General features: G+C 36.2%; 1 protein-coding gene across 3 annotated transcripts in view; it reads right to left on the reverse strand.

Annotated features, from left to right (window-relative positions):
* Positions 1-24802, reverse strand: part of KDM5B (lysine demethylase 5B) — a 71858-nt gene that overhangs the window by 39305 nt on the left and 7751 nt on the right. For 2 of the 3 annotated variants that reach the window (XM_044676354.1, XM_044676356.1), the window contains exons 2-4: positions 10928-11005; positions 6855-6977; positions 4752-4922 (exon numbers count right to left, since the gene is read on the reverse strand). In XM_044676354.1, the coding sequence (XP_044532289.1) occupies positions 4752-4922; positions 6855-6977; positions 10928-11005 (372 nt within the window). Of the gene's footprint in view, positions 1-2846; positions 2904-4751; positions 4923-6854; positions 6978-10927; positions 11006-24802 lie in introns of all 3 variants that reach the window. The other variant, XM_044676353.1, reaches the window with a different exon arrangement.

Below are 24802 nucleotides of genomic sequence, written 5' to 3' on the forward strand. Positions count from 1 at the left end.
ATAACAACAATCTTAAGGCATGATATAGCACATTGTCCTTCCTGATTTCAAAAGATGTCCATAAGTTCCTTACTCTAAGAAGCAGGAAAGAAGCTATGGTTGAAAGAATTCTATGTTACAGAAGGAACTATATATTAACGTTATTATAAAGTGGGGGGAAAATCAAAGGCAAAACAAAGATTAATCATAATTAATAAGCAGCGAACTCTCAATGGTATATTTAAATCTTGCTCAGATTATGTCCTTGCCTCCTGAAAAATGAAATAATTATTATTCCTACATACTATTTTTGAATTTAAAGATAATTTTAAAACTTGTGAAAGGAAAGATGACAGGTACCAAAAGATACTTCCTACTAATCAGTAAAAGCCCCACCTACCTTCAAGAGACATGTGTATTAGGACAGGAATATTTAATGTGTTGATAAGAATCAGCTGAAATATGCACTATCTGTATGAGGGGTAAGGGACAATTGAACAAAATATATATATATGAAGAACCTTTCCAGGTCTTATGAGATATGAATAACCTCTATTATCATATAGCTATACTATCAGAATTAGTTCCTTAAACTCTTAAAAGATATGGATAAAAACACTTTTAGATAAAAGATTCTAGTGCATATGGGAAAGGGAAAAAAGAAAAGCATACATAGCACTATAAACTGAAATTCCAAGTCTCTGAACTTCCTAATAAGAAGTTTCAGTTCCAAGAAAATCAATCAAAATAAACCTCCAATCACTCATAGAACTTAATTAAAGAATTCAAACTATCTCTAAATCTCTGATCAAGATGTTATAGCCTAAGTAAATTACTTCCAAAACTTACTGGGTTGACTATCAACTAGAGAACACATAGATTCTAATCTAAAAGAAACTTAAGGCTCTTTAATCAGCTGTATTAGAATTCTAGGAAATTCTAGGAAAGAATAGCTTATCTTATCATCAGTAAAAATTGGGATCTAAATACTGCTTTTGATTCTCCAAAGGAACTCACAAAGCCAGGAAGGTTATATATATACAACAGCACTAAGCACTCAAACCTGAACTTCTCTATCCTTTGCTATAAAAGTTTTAAAACAATAAAAATTAAGGCTTTAAAGCTGATTTTAGTAAAAGGAAAGGAAAAAAGTCACTTTTTTTTTAAATTGCCCATTACTTGGGAAAACCAGCTCAGGGATAAGATGTCGGTCTAGGAGCAATTTAAAAAAATTGATCCCACATGGTATTATTACAGTCTGGCATCACTACTCCTGGACCTCAAGCTTCACTTAATCACTTGGATTCACTTGGATCTCTGAGCAAGAATTTTATTTGGAACTTGCTTCTATGCCAGAGCAAAGATATTGTCCATATATGAGGTAGGAGAAAAAACCTAAAGTCTACCAGATAATTATTTTACTTCAAAATATAGTTAAAACACATGTTTATCTTTGTCATATCTGATACAATCAAATACAAGGTATAATCTTGATTGCACTGGAGAAAGGGGATTTACAAGGATGATATTACTGTATAGGCTTAAAAGGTAAATAGATTCTCCAAAGGAAAGAAAGTCTTTTTTCACAAAAAAGGAGACTCTTAAATATAATTAGAGAGCAAGTCTATAGTGAGACAACCCTGGTACATATTTAACTTTCACATTACTTTCCCAGTTACTTCTTCCTCGCCTCCCAAACCTACCCAAATAATTATTAGCCCAGAACTTCTCTACTGTGGAAACAATTCCAGACTTTTTTTTTTTAAATTTTTGCTCATCTTTTATCACCAAGCTAATGAATGCACTTATTATCTGAAAAATACTTACTCCACCTCATATCATTTAAGAATGCTTTAGCAATACAAATTTAAAGCCCAAAACACAACTGCTTGAGATTAAAAACTGAGTAAGATCAAATACAAATTTAAATAATTCCATTTCCCTGAGCCAGCATTCCTCCCTTTTGGGGCAGACAGGGAAATGAATGAAAAAACAGACGCTTGCAAAAGTCAATGCTACGAAATTTGCAGGAAATTGTATAGGATACTAGACACATAAACCATCCTCAGAGAACAGGATAACTGTTTTAGGCCTCTGAAAATTTTTTTAATGCCCTTGTTTTGTTTAGAATGACTTTGAGTTAATCATGGCAAAAGAAGTTATAACCTGAATCAATGAAGCTCTGGAAGGGCAAAAGGCCCCAGAGGCTTCACTCACCAACCAAATAAACCTTATTTTCAGCTACTAGATGGAAACTAAATGACAAGAGCCCACTCAGTCAGGAAAGGGGGCAAGGACTTAAAAACAAAAAACAAACAAACAAAAAAAAAAACCACTACCTATTCCCTTCATCTCTTAAGTCTTTTCTCTAACACCATTACAAAGCCCGTCAAACTTTAAAGGGTTTGGCTAAAAAGCAGCTCACTTGTATCCTGAATTATTTTGCTGCTCTGGCCCAGAAAAAGCAGAAGTTAAAAGCACATATCCGTAAAAATCCAGTCAGTGTCCTCCCCAAAAGCTAAACCACCAAGGCCCCCAGTTTAAAAAGCAAGGGAAATAAAAACCTGGAGACCAACAGAGGACCTGTTTGTGAAGCACTGCTGGCTGGGGTAGGAGATGGGGCCCCTAAAGTATTATGGGTCAAAGCAAAAGCAAAAAAAAAACAAAAAAAAACAAAGCACTACAACACATACACAATGAAAGGCAAGTAAACCACATTTTAAAAAAATAAGAAAAAAGAAAGCCAATGAAGCCTGAACATCCGGCACATCAGGATGGGGGCAATGATGACAATAGTGCAGAAAAGATAGCTTTCGGGCATGGCAGATTTAAAACAAAAACAGCACAACAACAAAAAGGAAACGTACCTTTTCCAGAACGCCATGATCCACTAAACACATCAGTTTGGAACATATGTCAGGTGCCTATTGCAAGAGAGAGCTTGGAAAGTTACACTTAACAAAAAGTGGGGCCACAAAAATCCAGGTCACAAGCAGCCCAAGTGTGTCTCCTGCTCTTGTTGCTGTCTCTTTTCCACAACGACCAGGCTGTAAGAACAGGCCCAATGCCACGGGCCAGGTTCACATCTCTCCAAGCACTGGCTACCTGACTGATGATGCACTGAGCTTTGATCTTATACTACCTGAGCCAGAGAGATTCCTCAAACAATAAATGCAATTCTGAATAGGGTTCAAAGAAGAGCCAACTCTTCTATAGTTTTAATAAGTATGGATTCATTGGTTCATCCTGGGAAACTGCTATAAAGTATGAAAAACTTAAAACAGAATTCTGCCCCATTTCATTCATTTGGCATACCATATCTGAAACTTTTAGACCTAAAGAGTTTATTACTCATTTACATTCCATTATTTCTGAAAATGAGATTACTTTATTAATTGGATCAGGCTTTGTTTGATACAGCATACAAAACTGAGAACCTGCAAGACTTAAGACATTAAAGACTGTAAATACTCATGATCCTATAAAATCACCTTTCTTACCTTCTTCATGATTAATTTATTGCCAAACCTTATTGACACATTCTTATATTATTCAAATAACTATGAATAATCAGAGCACAATACTTCTGGTGAACAGAATTTCTGCATTCCTTCTCATATAAGAGATGTTTTAAAAGTTGCTTGTTTTTTTTTAAAGCCTAGGACCATGTTGGCAAAGACATGGGTGCAGGAAGGGGCTGCTCCATTGCTCTCTACTGAGTCTTGACATTTTTTGCATGCCCTGCCTCTCTGTCCAACAGACTAATAAGCACTTCCTCCCTTGTTCTCTGGGGTAATACAGGGGGCTCACAGGCAGCTTGAAGGTGCAGTTTGGGGACACAATCTCTTAAAGGTTCACCAATGCTGGCCTAGGACTAAAATTTATTCTCTTGATCACACTTAAAAACTATGATAAAGTGGGAGGAGAAACACAGAGGAAAAACAACTGCTTGAACACATGGGCTAATGGGGACATTATTGGGGATGAAGACACTAAACGATAACTCTAGTTCAACTATTTGTATGAAATTAATCAATGATACATGTAAAACCCAGAATTGTGCGTCGGCTGGGGGGGGGGGTTAGGCGGGTTTGGGGAGAGGGAAAGAACATGAAACATGTAACTATGGGAAAATATTCAAAATAAAAATAAAAATATTTTTAAAAATAAAGCTATGATAAAGGAGAACATGACAAATGTCAATAGACCTAAAGTTTTTTCCATCTTAAAATAAGTTAGCTTGTCTAGAAAAAAATGTACTCAAAATTATGAAGATTCTCCATCTTAATACTGAATCTCTACTCCCCTAAAAAATCTCAATGAAGATCTCATCTGATAAGAGAATGAGTGGGAAGGTGTTTCTTAGGTTGTACTTCATGAGAAAACAATCACCAGGAATACAAAAGTAAAACAGGTTTGATTAAGAACCAAGACTTCATTCAAAAGCAATTTTAAGACAAAATTGGCACATTTATTCAACAAGTCATTCAATGAAAGAAGCTTCTCTTAGTTATTAACAAATTTCAACTTGACAGCAAAGATATTTCTTCACATATCTGTGCAATCTAAAGGAGAAAAAAGCATGTATTATACTATACTTAACCAAAGAAGTTCACTGCTGAAAATTTAAAATACTGATATACTGAATAGGATATCTTTGAAAAATGATTCAAGGCCTTCTCCCTAGTCCCACTCTTACTCTTCCCTTCATTAAAAGAAAAGCAAACAGTAGTTACAAAAAAATCAAGTTTCAGCTACCAACCAATACTCACCAGCAGACTAGCTCCAGACTGGAATAGATTGTATGGGTAAAGGATTCGCTCATAATGTGCTCGGATATGTGAGCCTACAGCTTTGCCAGGAGCAAATCCCATCTTGGTGGCGATTTTGGTCCATTTTCTCTCCTTGCAAACAACATCAAATCCACCTTCTTCTGCGACTAACTATTAAATAAAATGGAAAGAAATATATTCATCTTTCAAGTGTCAGGTCCCAAGGATAAATTTTCTTGGTCATCTAGTATTAGAAAATTTCTAAAAAGAATTTTCATGTCAGAATAAAGGTCTTAAATTTCTTTAGTTTTCCCATCATATGGAAAATAAACTTTCCTTTCCTAACTACTATAATGAAATGTATGAGCATAAGACTTAGGCTTTTCAAAGAATGTGTCTTTGTATTAATCTAAACCGGTCTAAAAGTGGGTGCTTTCAACAAGGATGAAATATTTACTTAATTGCACGGAAGTAGTTCCAAGTAGATCAAACTTGCGGGGGGGGGGGGGGGGGCGGCGGGCAAAGAAAGAGTTCAACAGTATTGTCTTCAAAATTTTCTCTCCAGTCACAAATTGGATTGGAGCTAGTGAGGACAGTAAGGTATGTGATCCATTTATAGCTGGACTAGGGCTTATCGTGGGTAAGATTCCCATGCCTTGTTCTCCAAGGTATGATATATTTAGCTTCCTTCCCTTTTGTGGCTAGCAAAATTATTTTGAGAAAGTCTAACAACTATCCTGTGTAAACTAAAGGATAAGAAGTAACATCCACAGGCCTAGAGAATCTTGGGAAAGCAGATTTAGGACTCTCCCAATAAGTAACCATTACCAACAACATTATATGAAAGAATCTTCAAGCCCTAGGACCATGTTGGCAAAGACATGGGTGCAGGAAGGGGCTGCTCCATTGCTCTCTACTGAGTCTTGACATTTTCTGCATGCCCTGCCCCTCTGTCCAACAGACTAATAAGCACTTCCTCCCTCATTCTCTGGGGTAATACAGGGGGCTCACAGGCAGCTTAAAGGTGCAGTTTGGGGACACAATCTCTTAAAGGTTCACCAATGCTGGCCTAGGACTAAAATTTATTCTCTTGATGTATGGTCTCTACTAAAAGACTAAAGATGGGGGCAGCTAAATGGCACAATGCATGGAGCACCAGAACCTGGGTTCAAATCTGGCCTTAAACACTTCCTAATTATTAAATCGGCAAGTCACTTATCCTGTTTGCCTAGCTCTTGCCCTTCTGTCTTAAGAGAACAGAAAGATTGTTTTTGTTTGTTTTAAGAAAATCCCCAAGTTGTTTCTGGGTTATGCAACCAGCCCCCTCCCTCTTGCCTCAATTTACTTTTCTTTACTCAAGTAGTGAATGAAAAAAAGAATTGACAGTGAGGTCCTAAGAGGGAAAATAGAAGAGGTTTCACAAGCTGCATTACTGATTCAGTAGCATTACAAGGGTCTGAGGCAAGATGCTATGCCAGACTTCCGAAACAAAGAATGAATGAATCCTTATTAACAAAGAACACGTTACATATATCCCTCTTCCTATTTTTGAACTGATAAAACAAGAAAAATACGTGGGTATATATATGAGGAACTGTATCAGTACTGAAGATCTTGCCCCAAAGAACAGAACCAGGAGCAATTACAAGAAGTCACAAAAAGACAAATTCAGGGTTGGTATTAGGAAAAACTTCCTAGCACTTAAGGGTTATAACAAAAGTACAAACTGGGTACCTCAAAAAGTAGCAAGTTCTCTATTCATGGAAATGTTCAATATAAGCTAGATGACTACTTGTCAGATGTTAAAAAGAGTGTAGATACTTAAGACATGGACAAATATAACCTCTCAAGGTCCCTTCCTCCTTTCCAAACTGTCATTCTGTATCTATCAAGTAAACTATCTAAATGTACTAGCAGGTCCTGATCTAATGCCCAATACACCCTGATTTGAGATTAGTTCATTTACAACAAAACTTTTTCCCCTTCAAGTTAAGTGAAGACTCATAGGAAACACAATTTATACAGTGTACTTAGTGTACCTCGAACTAAAAATAGATATTACTCCATGATTACTTTTTAAAACAGTCAAACAAATTCCCTTACCCTGTTAAGCTGAAATAAATCCAATATTTTCCTTTCAACATGTGGAATTTTTAAAGTACATCCTTGGAGCTCCCAAAACTTTGCAATCTGGTCCAGAAAATTCAGTTTTACCCGAGTTTGAGCCTAGAAAACAGAATTAACATAACTTAATTTGTCTTATAAAAATGACCAAAGTCAATATATAGAAATATACTAAAATATTATGAAATTAAATATATATATAGAAACAACATCCTACATATGGTCATATATAGTCATATCTGTATTTAAGGAAAATTATTCTGGCAGCAGTATGTGGGATGAAACAGAGTGAGGAAGAGACTCGGAGGCAGAAAGGCCAATTAGGAGGTTGATTACTTAATACAAAGACCCTCAACAAAGAATGAAGAGAGGGAATAGGATATAGGATATGACAGAGGTTGTCAAGGTAGAAACAGCAAGGTTTGGCAACTGACTGGATGCCTGAGTGGAGTTGAGCATATCACAGTTATGAATCTGGCAGTTAAGACAGATGGTACCTTTGGCAAAAACTTAGGGGTTTAGAAAAGGGGAAGATTTAGGTAGAAAGATAATGAATTGAGTTTTGGAGATGTTGAATTGAAAGTTATCTCTGAAGACATACAATTTGAAATCTTAATAGCCAATTGATGCTATAGGACTGAAGCTCAGGGAGACTAAAGTTAGATATAGAGATCTGAGAGCCATCTACACAGAGATAACAACTGAATTCATAAGAGCTGATGAGATTACCAAGAGCAAGAAATTCTTAACCTGTGGCCCATGAACTTGTGTTATATTTTGACAAGTGTTATTCCAATTAGCTGGTTTTATACACTTAAAAATATTATTCTATGAAGGAATACAATGTGTGTAACACAGACACACACACATTAAAAATTCCCAGTTATAGCAAGAAAACTAGAGTTTGCAATATAAAGCTAGCAAAGACTGAGAAGGAGCAGTCAGATAGTTAGGAAAAGAACTAGGAAAAAACATCTAGGAGGACAAGGTAGTCAATAGTGTCACTCAGTTGATATTGAGAAGGATTAAAACTAAAAAATGAGGGAGCAGCTCAATCCAACTCAGGGGATTGAGAGCTAAGCCTAGAGAAGAGAGGTCCTAGGTTAAATTCTGGCATCAGACACTTCCCAGCTGTGTGACTCTAGGCAAGTCACTTGACCCCTATTATTGCCTTGCCCTTACCACTCTTCTGCCTTGGAGCCAATATAGAGTATTGATTCCAAGACAGAAGGGAGAGTTTTTTAAAAAAAATAAAACTAAGAAATGGGCATCAAATTTAGCAATAATAGGTCATTGTTAACTTTGGAGAGAGCAATTTCAGTTGAATAATAGTGAATAAGAAAAAGGATTGCTATAGCTTTTCTAAAAGTGAAGGTATTTAAGGTTTGAGAGATGGGTATATCTGAAGATGGGAAGGAAGAAAAAAACAAATTGGAAAGAAAGGATGGAAAGGCGAGAAGGGAAGGAGAGACTGAAAGAAATCATTTCTGTAAGATAGTGGGAGAATGGAGGAAAGTGATATCAAGTTGTCTTGAGAGGAAAGAAAACCCACCTCAGTAAAGAAGTATTTCCTCATTAAAGAAGAAATAAGGACCCCCTCAGAGAGAGAGGACACAAACATGTAAGAAGCTTGACAAGGGGGTAAAAAAAAAATTTAGAATAGCTTCCATGAGAGGGGTAGGGATCAATTAAAGAAGAATAAAAAGATACTCTGGTTTCAGAGAGGGTCCAACAGAGATTAAATGGCATGAATTTGTCACATGACCCATCACAATAGGTGTGAGGCTTCTCTCAGTCTTATTCAGGAACTTCCAAGTAGGAACTCAAGCAGGAGATAGTGGGAATTATCTACAGCTGAGGTTTAGAAAAATAAGAGTTATGAAAAGACCAGGAGATTAATGATTCAAGAGCAGAGAAAGGTAAAGCTGAAATGGTTAAATGGGTTGAAGCTGGAGGGATAGGAATGTGAAGTCAAGGGGAAGGGTAATGGTCTGAGAAGACACTGAGAGGCAGTGATGAAAAACAGGTTCGGAATGTCAGAATATCAATTAGAGAAGTGAAACATTTATAAGTCAAGGTGAAATCTAGTGGCTAAAGAATGAGTCAATGGAATTTTGAGAAGTTAAGGAACTGTAATGTTAGGGAGTTTGAAAGAGCATCTAAGTAGATGCTAAAGTTTCTAGGTATAAGAAATAGAATTGGGAATGGGAGGAAGAAAGAGAACAAGGTATTAAATTCCTTCAGGGCAAGAGGGGAAAATTGTCAAAGACCATATTAAAAAAAAAAGTTCCAAAACATTTGTTATTGCTCAGTTGTTTCAGTCTTTGTGTTTATTTGGGGTCTATTTGGGGTTTTATTTTTGGTTTGCAATTTCCTTCTCCAGCTCATTTGACAGCTGAGGAAACTGAGGCAAACAAGGGTAAGTAACTTGCCCAGGCTCACACAGCTAGTAGGTATCCGAATCCAGATTTGAACTCAGGAAAAAGACTCCAAATCAGTAAGGAAATGTAAATTAAAACAACTCAAGATTCCAGCTCTATCACAGATTGGAAAAGTCAACAAAAGAGAAAAATGACAAATGTCAGAAGGGGTTGCAAGAAAATAAGCACGTTAATTCACTCCTAGTAGACATGTAAACTGATCTATCCATTCTGGCAAAGCAATATGGAACTATGTCTTACAATCCTAAACTGTGCATTTCCTTTGAATCATTGATACCAATACTAAGGCCAGACCTTAATAAGGGGACCAAAGAGAAGAAAAAGTTCAAAAAGTACAAAAATATTCATAGCATTTCTTTTGGCAGTGGCAAAGACCTGGACACTAAGGGGGCTATAATCAGTTGTGGAAATGCCAAAAAAATTTTGGTATATAAATGCAATAGAGCACAACTGATAAATGAAGAAACTTTCAGAGAAGCCTGGAAGACTTATAAGGACTGAGGCAGAGTACAATGAGTGAAAGAAATGGCAGAACTAATACTTTAAGATCAAATTGTAAAAACTGAAAAAGGACTCTGACCAATGGTAATGTATGAAAAAAGATTCTAAAGAAATGATGATTAAATCTGTTACTCATAGGTATTCAACAACAGAATTTTTCTAAGACATACATTTTGGACAAGGAAAAATTGTAAATTTGTTTTGTTTAATCATGTATATAAGTTATAAATTTGTATTGGACAGGGTGGAAAGTAAACAGAAAGTTGAAAGGAAAATAAAAACTGTGTTAATTTAAAAATATAAAAAGAAACCTTGAGAGATTTACATGAAATTATATAGAGAAAGGACGGAAAATAATATAGGGGTCAACAAAGTACTACTCCAATAATTCAGAATGAGTAGAAAACTGATTAAATGGACTTCAAAAGAGCATAGGTTACTGAATAAAGTAGGTTATGTCAAAGTCTGAAAGTGAAAATAGGGAGCAAATAGAATTCCAACCCCTCCTCCAGAACCAAAGAAAGATTCTAGCCATTGGCAGAGCGGAAAGTTAGGAACACAGTGTTATTAGATGTCTTCCAAGTGGCTGACAGAAAAGGGATGTGAGAGAAAAAGGTCTGAACAGATGAATTCTCAAGAGCACAGTTGAGGAAGGGACACTTAGAGGAGAACAAGGATGAGAATCAATGAGAAAAAAGAAAAAAAAGGCTAGAGGCAGTTTTCTCCTTAATGGCTAGTGAGTGTTAACTTCAAAGAGGGCAAGAAAAGCAAGAAAAGTTTTAGAATAGTAATGGTAGAAAATTTTGGCAATCACTAAACCAAGCTTGGTCTGCTCCTTTGTTGGGGGGAGTGGGGAGCACTCAATAGATGGTGAATAGTGGGTTCCCATAGAGGTTAACAGGCAAAGCCCACATCTGAGTTCAGATAGGGCCTGCCTTAGCAGGTACTTTGCACTTCCTTCCTCCTTTGGGGTAGCTAATTTTATATTATCTGATTCAGTGCACAAGACTGAAACTATTGCTATCATGCCATTTTCTAGAAAGTTGTCATATTTAACCTAAAGGACCAGAAAGATTATAAATCTTAAAAGAATAATATTTATGACGTTACCTCCAATTCATTCAGTCTCTGGATTCGAGGGGTAAAATGAAGTTTATCAACATCACATGCGAATGGTGGTTGCCAGGCCTAAAAGAGAAAAGGTGGCAATTAAAGTCCCATTTTCAAAAATCAAACCCAGTTCATATCACGCAAAAGTCAATGCTATCAACAGTCCCAACACCCAAAAAATGACCTGGGGGGTGGGGGTGGGGGGGTGGAGCACACCTTCCATTTACTGCTATATAGCTAGAGAAGTTACATTTCTGGTAAATATCCTATAAACTGACTTTTGGATATTCTTTGTTACCACTAACAGAATTTTTAAAAAATTAAAGAGAGGGGCAGCTGGGTAGCTCAGTGGATTGAGAGTCAGGCCTAGAGACAGGAGGTCCTAGGTTCAAATCTGGCCTCAGGCACTTCCCAGCTGTGTGACCCTGGGCAAGTCACTGGACCCCCATTGCCCACCCTTACCACTCTTTCACCAAGGAGCCAATACACAGAAGTTAAGGGTTTAAAGAAATCTAAACCAATGAACATCTGGTTGTTATTTGGCTGGAGATTCTTCTCCCCCTCAAGGAACCTGGCCAGACCCAGCCATGGTCTAGACCAGTGGTTCCCAAACTTTTTTGGCCTACCACCCCCTTTCCAGAAAAAATATTACTTAGCCTCCTGGAAATAAATTTTTTTTTATTTTAATAGCAATTAATAGGAAAGATAAATGCACCTGTGGCCATCACCACCCCCCTGGATCGATGCAGCACCCACCAGGGGGTGATAGTGCCCATTTTGGGAATCACTGGTCTAGACAGAAGGGAAAGAAAGGAAAGGAAAGGGTAGTGATGTTCTTTCTTGGCAACTGTGCTGTTGATTTCTCTCAACTCTGTTTGGTAATAGATGATTGAACTTCTAATGGCAATAGATATGGATGCTGGATCTGTAGGTCTACTGGCCTACCCATCTCCCGCTGGCTCCCAGAAATTCCCTTCTCAAAACTGAGACCAAGAATGGCTGAAGCCCCTAGGTTTTTATAGAGGTGGTCCCAACTGTCTTTTGCCCTTGGCTCATGCCATCTGGGTAAATTCCAAGTTCTATAACCGACGATCTGTCACTCAAGCTGTTCTCCATCTTTGTCCAAAAGTTATATATAACAGTTGATACCTCCCAAAGAGATCATAAGGAAAAAGATATGTACAAAAATATTTATAGCCGCACTCTCTGTGGTGGCAAAAAACTGGATATTCCCTTCAATTGGGGAATGGCTAAACAAATTGTGGTATCTGTAGGTGATGGAATACTATTGTGCTCAAAGGAATAATAAACTGGAGAAATTCCATGTGAACTGGAAAGACTTCCAGGAACTGATGCAGAGTGAAAGGAGCAGAACCAGGAAAACATTATACACACAGACTGATACACTGTGGTAAAATAGAATGTAATGGGACTTCTCTACTAGCAGCAATGCAAGGATCCAGAGCAAGGCTGAGGGACTTATGAGAAAGAACACTATTCACATTCAGAGGAAGAACTATGGGAGTAGAAACAGAAGAAAAACAAATGCTTGAACACATGGGATGATGGGGATATGATTTGGGATGTAGACTCTAATCAATCACCCAAAGTGCAAGTATCGATAATATGGAAATAGGTCTTGATCAATGACACATGTAAAAACCCAGTAGAAATGCATATCAGCTACTGAGGGGTGGAAGGGGGGCCACGTGGAGGGGAGAGAAAGAACATGAATCAGGTAACCATGGAAAATTTTTCTTAAAAAAAAAAAAAATTGAAGAACAGCAAAATGAGGAAGAATATCATCTTCCAAAGACTCAATAAAAAAAGTCAAAAGGAAATTCCTATTTACCAAGAACTGAAACCAAGATAAATTGTGGCTTGCACCTAAATAAACCCAATCATACATAATGGCAAAGTTCTTCCTAGAGTGATGTTCAAGTTCTCTTAAATTGAAATTTCACCTAAATTTTTGAATAGAATGCCATCAAACTAGAAAAGGATAGGACCATCAGCCAACGATAAAGGATATTCTTTCTGAGTATTAAGACACATTGGGCATAATAAAAGTTTTATTATCAACTGATTAGCTTTCACACTATACAGACCATAGAAAGACTATGTATCCTTGTTTAAAAACAAAGCTTCCCTCACAAAAAAGATGATGTATATAGCATAAACATTAACCCCATCTTACAGATGAAGGAAGTGAAATCAAACTTTTTTATTATGTCAATAATTGGAAAGCTAGTAATCCAAAGATCTTTTGACTCCAAGTCTTTTGTTTCCTACCATGCTTACCTTTAGAGGTTCAGTTAAAAAACAAAGAAAGTCCTCTTAAGAACTTATCTAGGGGGCAACTAGGTAGATCAGTGCATTGAGAGCGAGGTCTAGAGAGGTTCCTAGCTGTGTTACCCTGGGCAAGTCATGTAACCCCCCCCCCCCAGCCCTTACCACACTCCAAATACATAGTGTATTGATTGATTTTAAGGTGGAAGGTTGGGGGGGGGGCGGGATAGTGAATAATCTTGAGGCTAGCTCACACTGGGTGAATATCAGGAAAGCAAAAAGAAACTTACAAAGTAGTCAAGCACCCTTCTAAACTAAAAGATGCTTCAAAAATGGTACTAGCCCCATTCTTCCCTTATACAATGGGGCAAAAAAACCTAGGCTGTTTCAGTACCTGCCTTCACACTAATGTGAGAACACTGTCAGCTTTGGGACTGTGGAACTCTTGCAGCCTTATCATCCACAGAGAGTCCAGAATGTTTACTCAGAAAAGTTTTCAGGACACCCATAAAAGGATTCACTTCACTCTTCTGAGCCCACTATTCAGGTCTTTTTTTTCTAAACCTTACTTACACCTTACAATAACCTGAAATTAGTCAGAAAAAACAGGTACATATGTCATCTTTCCTTTTAAAGTCTTGAACATGAAAAGAGATGGGGATTTTATACCCCATCATCTGTCCTGTCCAACAAAACTAACTCCTCAAGACTCATCTCAGGAACACCACATGTCTCCCAGTTGTGTCAAGTTTGGAGTTTGAGTCTCCTAGTTTCCAAAACTGGGACCTTTTCAAAACAGCTAAATTTTTTTTAATTAAGAGTTCTCACCATTCCAAGAGATATACTTGCCTTTCCCCAGCAATCATTTCTTAGTAGAGAAACCATCTTCTCTTTGTATAAATTAGTATATATCTAACTTCAGTGGAAAGCTTTAAAGCCAATTAAATTTAATGAAACCATGCTTGCAAACTGACTCCAGGTTCAGGACTACTAATAAAATAAGCAATAGGCCAATAGTGTTGTGTCACTACAATTACTGTAGTATTAAACACTATAGAAAGCAGGCTGTTCCATAATAGCCAATCTTTTCACACTAACTATGCCATTTCCTCCTCTCTCTATGGTCAGAATGGAGACTTCCCCATTGCATTCCTCATATCCCTTCAGGGTTACAGTAAAGCACTAAGTGAAGCAAACTATATTTGTTTCAGTTCCACTTAATGAAGTATATCACTTTATAAGTATAAGAAGAGAATTTGGTTTCTGAGATATTTGTATCTAAGAATAAAAAAAAATATTTACTTCTGATTTTACAGATACAAGCTGCTTATAAATATGAACCTGACTTTCAAAAAAAGAATTTTAAAGAGTAACCCATACAATAGCACACCAATGATCCAAAAATGTTTTAACAATAATGAAATATGAAAGGGGGTGAGGGTCAAGCTTATATTTAATTATAAATTATTATTTATTAGTCCCCCATTTCTTCTACTGAATCTTATAGAATTTTATCCTCTATTTCAGCATGTTCTATTTTTAAAGTGTTTAATATAGAACTTTTAATATAGAATTTTTGGAACTAATGACAACTATTTTAGAGAAAGTAAACTTAGCAAGTTATTGTAAAGGAAACCAGCTTTCCAAATCAAGTCTTTCCATTTGAACCCACCCCTAAAAACTGAAAACTACCCACATGGGACACTCTTCTACTGAACTGTCCATGGCTATTGATTTATTATAATGAAGTACAGCTTTTTTTGTTACTGAGTTGTACTGTTACATAGAACTTAAAAAAAATTCATGATAGGCAAAATACTACTTACTTAAATATTAATTCCATTATGTTTTTCCACATAACTAGAAAATTACTATTCATTATCAAAAGTAATATTAAGGTTATACTATCAAGCCCTAATTTAAATAAAAAAGAATGTTAAAAACTACGAACCATACAAACATCCTATCTCTTCCCACTACCCCCCTTCCCTTTCACTGCCAAACCTCTAGAAAGGGGCTTGCTGCCTCAACATCTCTACTACCTACTCTTCAATTTGGAAATCTCATCCATTCTTGACTCCTATACTATATATCCAGTCCCAATATCTATTCTATGCTCTTGCCTGCCTGCTGGACCCTACTTAGATATCCTATGTGCATCTCCAAGTCAATAGGAACCCATTTAAACACATCTTTCCCCTAAAATCTGTCCCTCTTTAAGTTGAGGATTTCTGTTAATGACAAGTCATTTTTGAAAGGACAGTACAGGTGAGTTTAACACATGATCTTATCAGGAAACAATAGTGTACTTGAGCTAGAACCTAGAACAGTCTAAAAGGAAATAGTGACTGGCTAAAAGAGTAGCTCAAGAGTCAGATTGTTGAGCACTATGGACATTTTTATTTTATACCATGGGGCAATGAGAACTACTATTTTAGGGAGAAACATGACCAAACCTCTTCATTAGAAAAATCTGACATTATTTGGAATGGAGAAAATGGAAAGCTATAAGAAAATTAGGAGTCTATTATACTAGTCCAAGCAGAAGGTAACAACTGCCAAGACTGAGGTAGTGTCAGAATGATTAAAGCCAAGGGAATTAATGGATGGATGAGAGATTGTGGAGAATTGATAAAAAGAAAAAATGGGTTGAATGTTCAAATAAGATGAACAGAGCACTTCGGTTTTGAATCTGGGAGACAAATGGGAAAATAAATTTCCTACACAGTCACAGTCTGCTGAAACATCTCTTCCTTTAAAACATAATACAAAAATATCATCTTATCCTTCTTATCATTCTGATTCCCAGTAATGTCTCCTTTGCCCTTATATTCTCCCAAGTATTGTACTTAGGTATTTAAATGTCTCCTTTACCTTTCTCCCTCTCCTCATTAGGATATCAGCTCTAGAACAGAAATGGAATTTTTTTTTATCTTTGGATCCCAAGGTTGACAGTGTCATACATCTAAGGTACATTCAAATGTTTGCTCAACTACATTTGGGGCGGAGTTTTTAAGTATAGTTCTAACTAAAGTAAATAGACTGGAGGATTAGAGTAGGAAATCTTTCCAAAATTATATGAGTTTAAGATGGTTGTCAGTAAAATGAATTTAAGCAATTCATGAACAAAATTCTACACAAATAATACAGTACCAGAAAACTACGTGGTAAAAGTAACAATAAGGAATAAGGATAAGGAAACTTCCTCTACCACTGCAGGTCAGTCGGCACCTTCTCTGCAACTTAAGTCTTTTAAAGAGTTGCCTAAGTATTAGAGGCTAAATTGACTCTTCCAAGGTCACAACCAGTTTGTGTCAAAGGCGAGTTTTGAACCCAAATCTTCTAGAGTTCAAGATCAGCTCTCACTATGGCTAGCTTACCTCCTTAATATACATTATAATTAATTTCTAACAAAAAGTAAAATTCACCATCATTTTGGATATTCCCTCAATTAAGAATGTTACTTTAGTATTCTCCCTTATGCTTGGTAAACACATTGTTAGTTCAAGTTTTCAAAATTCCCCATGGTGGACTTCAATGGAATTCTCCTGGCTATGACTGGTTTGAAAAGCTTTTCCTGAAAGAAAAAAATAAATATATGCATATTTTATTCAACAGGGAGATAGGAAGTAAAAGAGAAAAGAAAAAAAGAATGAAGGCAAGATTAAGGGGAGAAAGGAGTTCTAAGAAAAACAAATCTATGGATCTGCAAAATTATAAATCTTGAAATTGCAAAGAATGGGAATCTGAAAGAATGTCCATAAATTGAGTAATGAATAAATTGTGGTATATAAATGTGATGACGCTACTGTGTTTTAAGAAATGATGAAGGGGATGGTTTCAGAGAAACCATTTCAGAAAAAGATTTGTAGATCTAATGATGCTGGATATTAAGTAGGGGAAAAATGCAGGAAAACAATTTATATTAAAGAGTGGTTTTAGTCGTGTCCCACTCTTCAAGACCCCATTAGGGGTTTTCTTGGCAAAGATACTAGAAAAGGTTTACTCTTTCTTTCTCTAGTTCATTTTACAGTTGAAAAAACTAAAGCAAACAGAGTGAAGTGACTCGCATAGGGTCACACAGCTAGAAAGTATCTGATGTCACATTAGAACTCAAGTCTTCCTGACTCCAGGCCCAACACTCAATTATACTGTGTGCCATTTGACTGTTTCATTTATTTAATTTATACAATGACACTAATGTTAAAAATAAAGTTTTGAATCAGGAATTCTTTGATTGATGTAATGACCAACCATGAATAAAGAAGAATTATTGATTAAACCTGCTTCTCAATTCTTGATAAAAGTGAACAAGAGTACAGAATGAGGCCAAAAAATTTTTGACATGGCCAACATGGAAATTTTTTGATTGACTATACATGTTTGTGACAATTTTGTGTTGTTGTTTTTTTTTAGTTTTTAGTTTATGACAGTTCTTTTTTTTAGCTCTCAAGCAGTAGGCAGATTTTTTGCTGACTGAAAAAAACAATATATCCTGATGTTTGACAGAACTGTGAGTAGCCATATAGTTCACTAGAAGGATCACTACAAGTTCACAAGAAGGATCCCCAAAAGGTTTATTTTAAAAAGTAAAATAGGTAGTGTTTCATTACTGAACAATCATCTTTATTTGAATGAGGTAAGATTATCAATTTGAATGGGCTGACTTCCTCGAATATTAAAAACTAAGTTAATCAAGCATGGACATAAGCATAAAATGAATTAAAAAAGTGTTAGAGCTTGATCATACAACTCAAATCCCCCATCCTATGGGCACAGTTGCCAATGAAAGGAGAAAGCAATGTCGTAAGATCTTCTAACATAGTTCCTTCTAACTGATCAGCTTGGCTCTGAATTGAGTTGTGAGTCAATGCTGCTGCTGCATTTTTTGAAAGGATTTAATTTATTTAAAGTAGTTTTACACTGCATTTTCTAAACATTTAACTCTAGGCCTGTTGGGAAAATTTTGTAACAATAAAGATTATAGGGCAAAAGCAAAGATAGCATCCATTAATTTAATTAGAATATTTGCTCTTTGAGAGTCAACAATGCTTCATTCTTTATTTTGTATTTTTGTATTTTGTATCCTCACCACCTAGCTGAGAATATTCCAAAGAAAATGAAATCAAATTCTGCCAGCACATGTTGTTCAGCAGTACCCAAACCTAGCTGAAGAGATAAAGCCAAGGAAATTAAACACCCACACCCTTATTTTATTAGATTTGTAAACACCTTTCCTGCCTATAAGCAGGTGACTTATAAGCAGATAAGACTACAGAAATCAAGTCACTTCTTATAGACATTCCAAATCAGGACAAGGGCAAAAAGGATTCTGTATTAGTTCAATAAGTGGGATTTCAATTGCATGTCAGTTAATACAACCAGATTAAAAACTACTATGGGAATCTAAACCCCAAGTTTCATAGGCTGAATGAAATCTCCTGAACCATTACTATATATTTGGCTATCAGAAAGTGACATCAGTGGCCATGCATTTACCTGCAGGCATACATAAAACCAACCATTAGATAAATTATCAATCAATGGTGTCAGAAGAGAAGAATAGTGCTTCAAACAAGGGATTAGATAAATGATTCTTGATACCAACTCTGGATTCTATGATTCTATCACTATTACAATGATAATCTTAAATATTACAAATGCAAATATATGGTAGCTTAACTACAAGTGATAAAATGGGAACTGTGTATCTAGAGTTCAAATCTAAAATGCTAGTAGAGAACTAACTCCATTATCACTTTTAGATCATCCGACTATTTAAAACACGGGACAAATATACCAGTCTATTCAACACTTTATAATTCTGACCAAGAGTTTTAAGATTAGTCCTCTAGTTTGAAAAGTTTGAGATGACAGATAAATCAGTTGATCAGTTATGGATTTAAGTTTAATCAATCTTAAAGTCATACTTGAGGCCTAATTGTAATTTGCTACATGCCTTTTTCTATACTTATCTATTAAACTATTTTATAATTTGTACTGGCCAGCACTTATTCTCAAATTAAATCCATGATCAATAATGACAAAAAAGAATATACCTGGCTCACAGGTTACTTATCATCTATAAACAATGTCTCAGGATTAAAAAAGGGTTAAATACTATAATTCCAAAATTATAGTATCACCCAGATTTTAATGAAAGTCATATATAGTCTATGTATATAAGAAACTAAAAAATCATTACCATAAAATCCTTTATGTATGAAATACTGGTACATGGCCAAATATAATCACAGTTCAACAAAACAGAATCCTTTACCTGAGGCTTGTCAATAGTAGGTCTGAATTGAAAGCAAATGCTTAGCTAACTCCTAACTATCTAGTCTACACCTATGCCCCAATTTACTATTTTAATTAGCAATGGCTCAAATACTATAAGACCATCCTAGAATTTCAAAACAAATATGAAAAATACTTTCCCCACCCAAAGAATAAGGAATCACAAAAATTTTATACTAGATTAAATTTAATTCAACAAACATGTTCAAGGCACTATACTAGGCAAGACATACAAATGTAGTTTCTATCTCAAGCATGGGCATTTCATATGTTGGACATAGGGAAAAATGGGAAGGGACACCAGAAAAGAAGGCTGGGTAAACCAGAGTAACAGCTCCTACTGCTCCTAATCCCACTAAGGACAATCCCCTCCTACCCTTTCCCATATCTGAAAATTCATCCCCTCTAGAGTATCCACTACCAAGGAAGCCTCTCAATGGAAAAGGTGACCTCAGATTAAATCATTTCCATTCAATTCCATTCATAACACTCCAGAATTATCAGTGGGACCAGCCTTTTAAGTGTTAAGAGTCAAAATGCATGACAGAAATCATCTTTCCCCCTGTCACTAGTCAAACATCTAATATGCATTATTTGCCTATTATGAGGCAAGATACTATATGCAAGGTGCTGAGGATAAAATGACACAGTTCCTTCCCTCAAAAAGATTCTTTTTTAACTAGGGAAAATGATATCTATGAAAAATAGTATGCATATGATAACCTGCAGAAGGACAGCATAAGAGGTTCCAAAAAAGTTTCTCATGAGGGCTGGGTTGAAGGCATTGAAGATCCACCAAGGTTACATTAAGGAATACATTTCAAGTATATGGAAAAGCCTGTGCAACCGGCAAAAGATGGAAAAAATTTAAAGTAGCAAGTATGGTACTTGGGCTGCATGTAGATTAAGGGAAGGGAAGTATCAGTTCTGGAAAAATTCTTGAAAAGTCTTAAGTGTACTACAAGTTCAATAAGCTAAGGAAGTCAAAAAGGTGAGCTTGGGCTGCTTTGAGAGACATTATATCCAAGCATAAGGAGGTGATAGGCCCTTTTTATTCTATCCTTGTCAGGCTTCAACTGGAGTATCATGTATAGTTCCAGTTTTAAAGACACCATTTAAGCTAAAGCTGTCCAGAGAAGAATGATGAACAGAACAGAATGGTAAAGAACATAGTCCATGTCATGAGATTTGATTAAAAGAACCAAGGATGTTTAACCTAAATAAAAAACTTGGGTCATAAAGTCATAATAGATGGGTAGAACCTGTTAGAAATGAGTGAACACTCAACAAAGCAAATTTAAACAATGGGGAGGGGGGTGGAGATTTCTAGAGGTGGAAGAAACCCCTGAAGTCAATATCCTCACATTTTACAAATGATAAAAACTGAAAACCAAAGAGGTTAAAGAGATTTATCCGAAGTCATATAGGTAGTAAACATAAGAAGCTGGGATTTGAACCCAGGTCCCCCGACTCCAGCAAAATTTTCCTCTGCATCTCACTGAAGCACCTTAAATTTACCAGGTTTAAACAGCTTAAACTACCTAAAATACTGATTGCTTCAAAATACCTTGGTCAAAGAGGGTGGGGCAAGGATTGTTTGATATATAGATATAGATATAAAATTTTTTTAAAAACCTATGGCCACACAACAAAAGAAAAGTTAGGAACAGAAACCTGGGTTTTATTGTCTGGACCTGATTGCTGCAAGATTATAAGAAATAATTTTCAGTGATATTAGTGCTTAGGATATGTCTAGAAAGAAGTATTCTAATTCAAAGACATTCATTAACTGAAAGGGGGGAAAAGTTCACACCAAAAGAAAGTACTCCAGAAGGGATGTTCTGTGGATTATAGAGCTAAGAGAAAAGGGAGATTTTTAAGCTCCAAGCAAGAATAAACTTCCTAACACTACAGAGCTAGTCAAAAGGGAAATTGGCTTGGTTCCCTTGACAGATGTCTTTAAGTGAAGGACAAATAACTATTTCCCAGCATCATGTCTGGATGTCTGGATATCTCTCCACCTGGCTGTCACATATGGAAGAAGGGACAAGAATAGAGATCTGTCTGTGATGCCTGTTTCATCTGCATTTTGGAATTGAAGGTGAAGGGAATAGCAGCTCAGTCACTAGCTTTTAAGTAGTCACACAGCTAGTGTCTGAGGCTGAACTCGAGTTCAGGTCTTCTTGACTCTAGGCCCAGCATAGACACAAAAGAAGAGACACCTCCAAAGAAACTGGAATTACTCACTATTCCTTCTCATCTAAAATCATCCAAGTTCCAGTTCTTACCAAGTCTAGTTGATTCTGCTTCTCCCCATTTACATGGCCTAACCATCCTTCATTCAAGTCCTAATAACTTCTCACCAGGCCTCCTAGTCAATAGGAACATATATTTTATTATGTACCTACCTGTCATGGACTTGTGCTGCCAAGGACTGTTCTAAATTCTGGGATTTTAAAAAGAGGCAAAAGGAATTCATAATCTCTCAACTGGTTCCCCTTCTTCTAATTTCTCCCATCTTCAAATCCATCTTCTACACAGCTGACACATTCCCAAAGCACAGGCTGGCTCTCTCTTGCCTCACAATCTGTCTCCAACTATCTTTCACTGACTTCACCTTACTCATCATATACAGGCCTGTTTTCCCTCAGTAGACTCAAAGCTCAACCTTGGACTATTTCATTTCCGTTCTATACCCCCAACACTCAGCAATAAAGTCCTTAATGCTTGATGAATTGAACTTGAGTTATTAGGATTATTTAGTCCAACACTCTGTGCCAGGGGATGTACAGAGGATATGAAGACAATTCCCTGCCCTTCTACTGAGAGACAATGTTCAAACAACTGTATGTATACATGCAAGTTATGGACAAAAAAACATGAGGAAAAAATCTCAAGAGAGAAGCCTTTCAGGGGATTTTATCCTCACTATACAGGAGAAAAGTTCAAAGAAAAAGTTCACACTTGCCTAAAATTGCAGCTCCTTGCAGGGAGAGCTGAAACCAGTCTTTTTATTCCAAGTTCAGGGTCCTTCATATGCTGCTTATCAAGTCAACACAAGTTCTATTCTATGACAAACTGGGATAAGAAGACTGCTCTCAAATGAAACTGAAAATGTAGAGATTCAAATGTAACTCAGGCCAACTTTAGTGGCTGTGCAAAGGAGTGCTCATCTACCAGACATTCAAAATGGGCAAATGGACAAGAATACAAAATATGTTTACTGAACTCCACTTAGCAGTTTTTAAAGGTATATGAATTTTAGAATGTTACGTCTCCAATATGATCTTGCTTTTCTATTATCCTCCCACTTCAAAACTGGGTTAGATATAAATTGAACAAAAGGTAAATGAAGCATACCTTCCATGTAAGATTTTTCAGGGATATATGGGGAGGCTTGATTCTCTAAAGCCTATCCTAATCAGGCTAAGCATGAAAAATCATTTGAAAATTCAATAAATACCCAACGATTATTACCCCAAATCTATTACCAAACACAAAGAACAATATCTTCTCCTCCCCTTTCCATAAATTCTGCAAAGTTTATGGAAAAATTATCTATCTGACCTTATCCTGTTGCTTCCTTCTTTCCAAGTAAAACTCTGTTGCCTCTCCTTCCGTCCTCTAATGTATTTGTTATAATGCCATCTTTTGCATGTTTTTGAAGGATAAAAGAAAATGATCTGCCTTTCAGACATCTAGTATGCCTTAGCTTAAAAAGCATTCTCTAACTATTATAAATTTTCACATACAAAAGAAAATGCACAAGTTAGGCTTTGGATCTTAATCCTTCTCCCATCACCAATTAATTAATCTGGACAACAGCTCCAGTTGGTGCCTGATCCTTATTTGCAGATGAAGGAGACTTGATCCAAGGTAATGCTAGAATTAAAAGGAAAAAACAAGGCCTTTATCTTCTTTTGAGAACCTGGCATTCCCCAGTCACCCTAGATAGGGCTTCTTCAATTCCTAGAAATGTAGGTTGTTTTAAATCATTGGTTTATGAGATTAATATAAGACAAAATGTTCCAATACAAAACACCACCACCACCACACAGGGAGAGCAGCAATATAAAATCAAATGAGTTCAAAAGTTTATAATTCCAACTCGATCATTAAAAGACCTCATGCCTAATGGTTTCCTATCAGTAAGATTGTTGACAGTCTCTAAACAAAATAGTAGAGAATTGCTTGCAAAACTCAATTCAGCTACTAAACTCCATGTGGCCCCAGACAAGTCATGTGACCTGTCTTGGGCCAACTCAGTTAAAATAAGACTGAAACTTGATCTTAAAGTTTAGTACCAATTCAAAATTCTATGAACCTAAAAAAAGGAATCTTTTTAAGTGAAAGTTATCCTAGTAAACATTCTGTATGTATATATCAACTCTAAACAAATTCTATTGAATATTGAAACCTGCAACAAATGTGTAATAGTCAGTATAAGCCTGTACTGTTTGCATTTGAGGGAGAAAATAAAGGCAAGGGATGGAAGGGGAAGGGAGAAAAGAGGTACCAAAACTCAATTGCTGTCCAGAGACCAACAAAGAAACATTGACATTTCTTTAAAAATATTATTTCCAGGTAAATTAATAAGTTTTAAATAACCTAGTATGTACCAGAAACTAGGGATACAAAGACAAAAATAAAAACAACCTCTATCTTCAAGCTCACATTGTATTAGGGGAGTAATAATATAAGCATATACAGCAGTTTATGTATAAACTAAAGGCCACCTTGAGAGAGAAAGCACTAGGAACTGGGGGAAGGGAGATAAAGAAATCAGCAAAGGCTGTGTGCACAAGAAGGGGGTATGCCTGAATTAAGTCTTAAAATTAGGGATTTTAAGAGGCAAAAAGGAGGAGATATATCTCAGACATGGGAAATAGTGCAAAAGCACAAGATGAAATATGTGTAAAAAAGGCCAACGGCACACCACTGAGTGTAAAAAAGGGGAAAATGTATATATGTTAATGCTGCTAAGGTACAGTCAGGTTGTGAAAAGGCTTAAATGCCAAACAGAAGAGTTTCTATATTTTATCTTTGGAGCAACAGGGAGTCAATGAAGTTTATTCAAGTGGAATGCCATGGTCAGATCTGTATTTTAGTAAAGTCATTTTGAGGTTTTCATTGGATATCCATCAAGCTCAGAATATTCTTCCTTTTCTCATCTCTGGCTTGAAGCTTTCTTTAAATTTCAGCTGAAATCTTACTTTCTGCAAGAAACTTCCCCCCAATCTTCCACAATATTAGTGCATTCCCTCTAAGGTTATATATATATATCAT

Source organism: Gracilinanus agilis, chromosome 4 (genome assembly GCF_016433145.1).
Source record: "Gracilinanus agilis isolate LMUSP501 chromosome 4, AgileGrace, whole genome shotgun sequence".
Taxonomy (NCBI): domain Eukaryota; kingdom Metazoa; phylum Chordata; class Mammalia; order Didelphimorphia; family Didelphidae; genus Gracilinanus; species Gracilinanus agilis.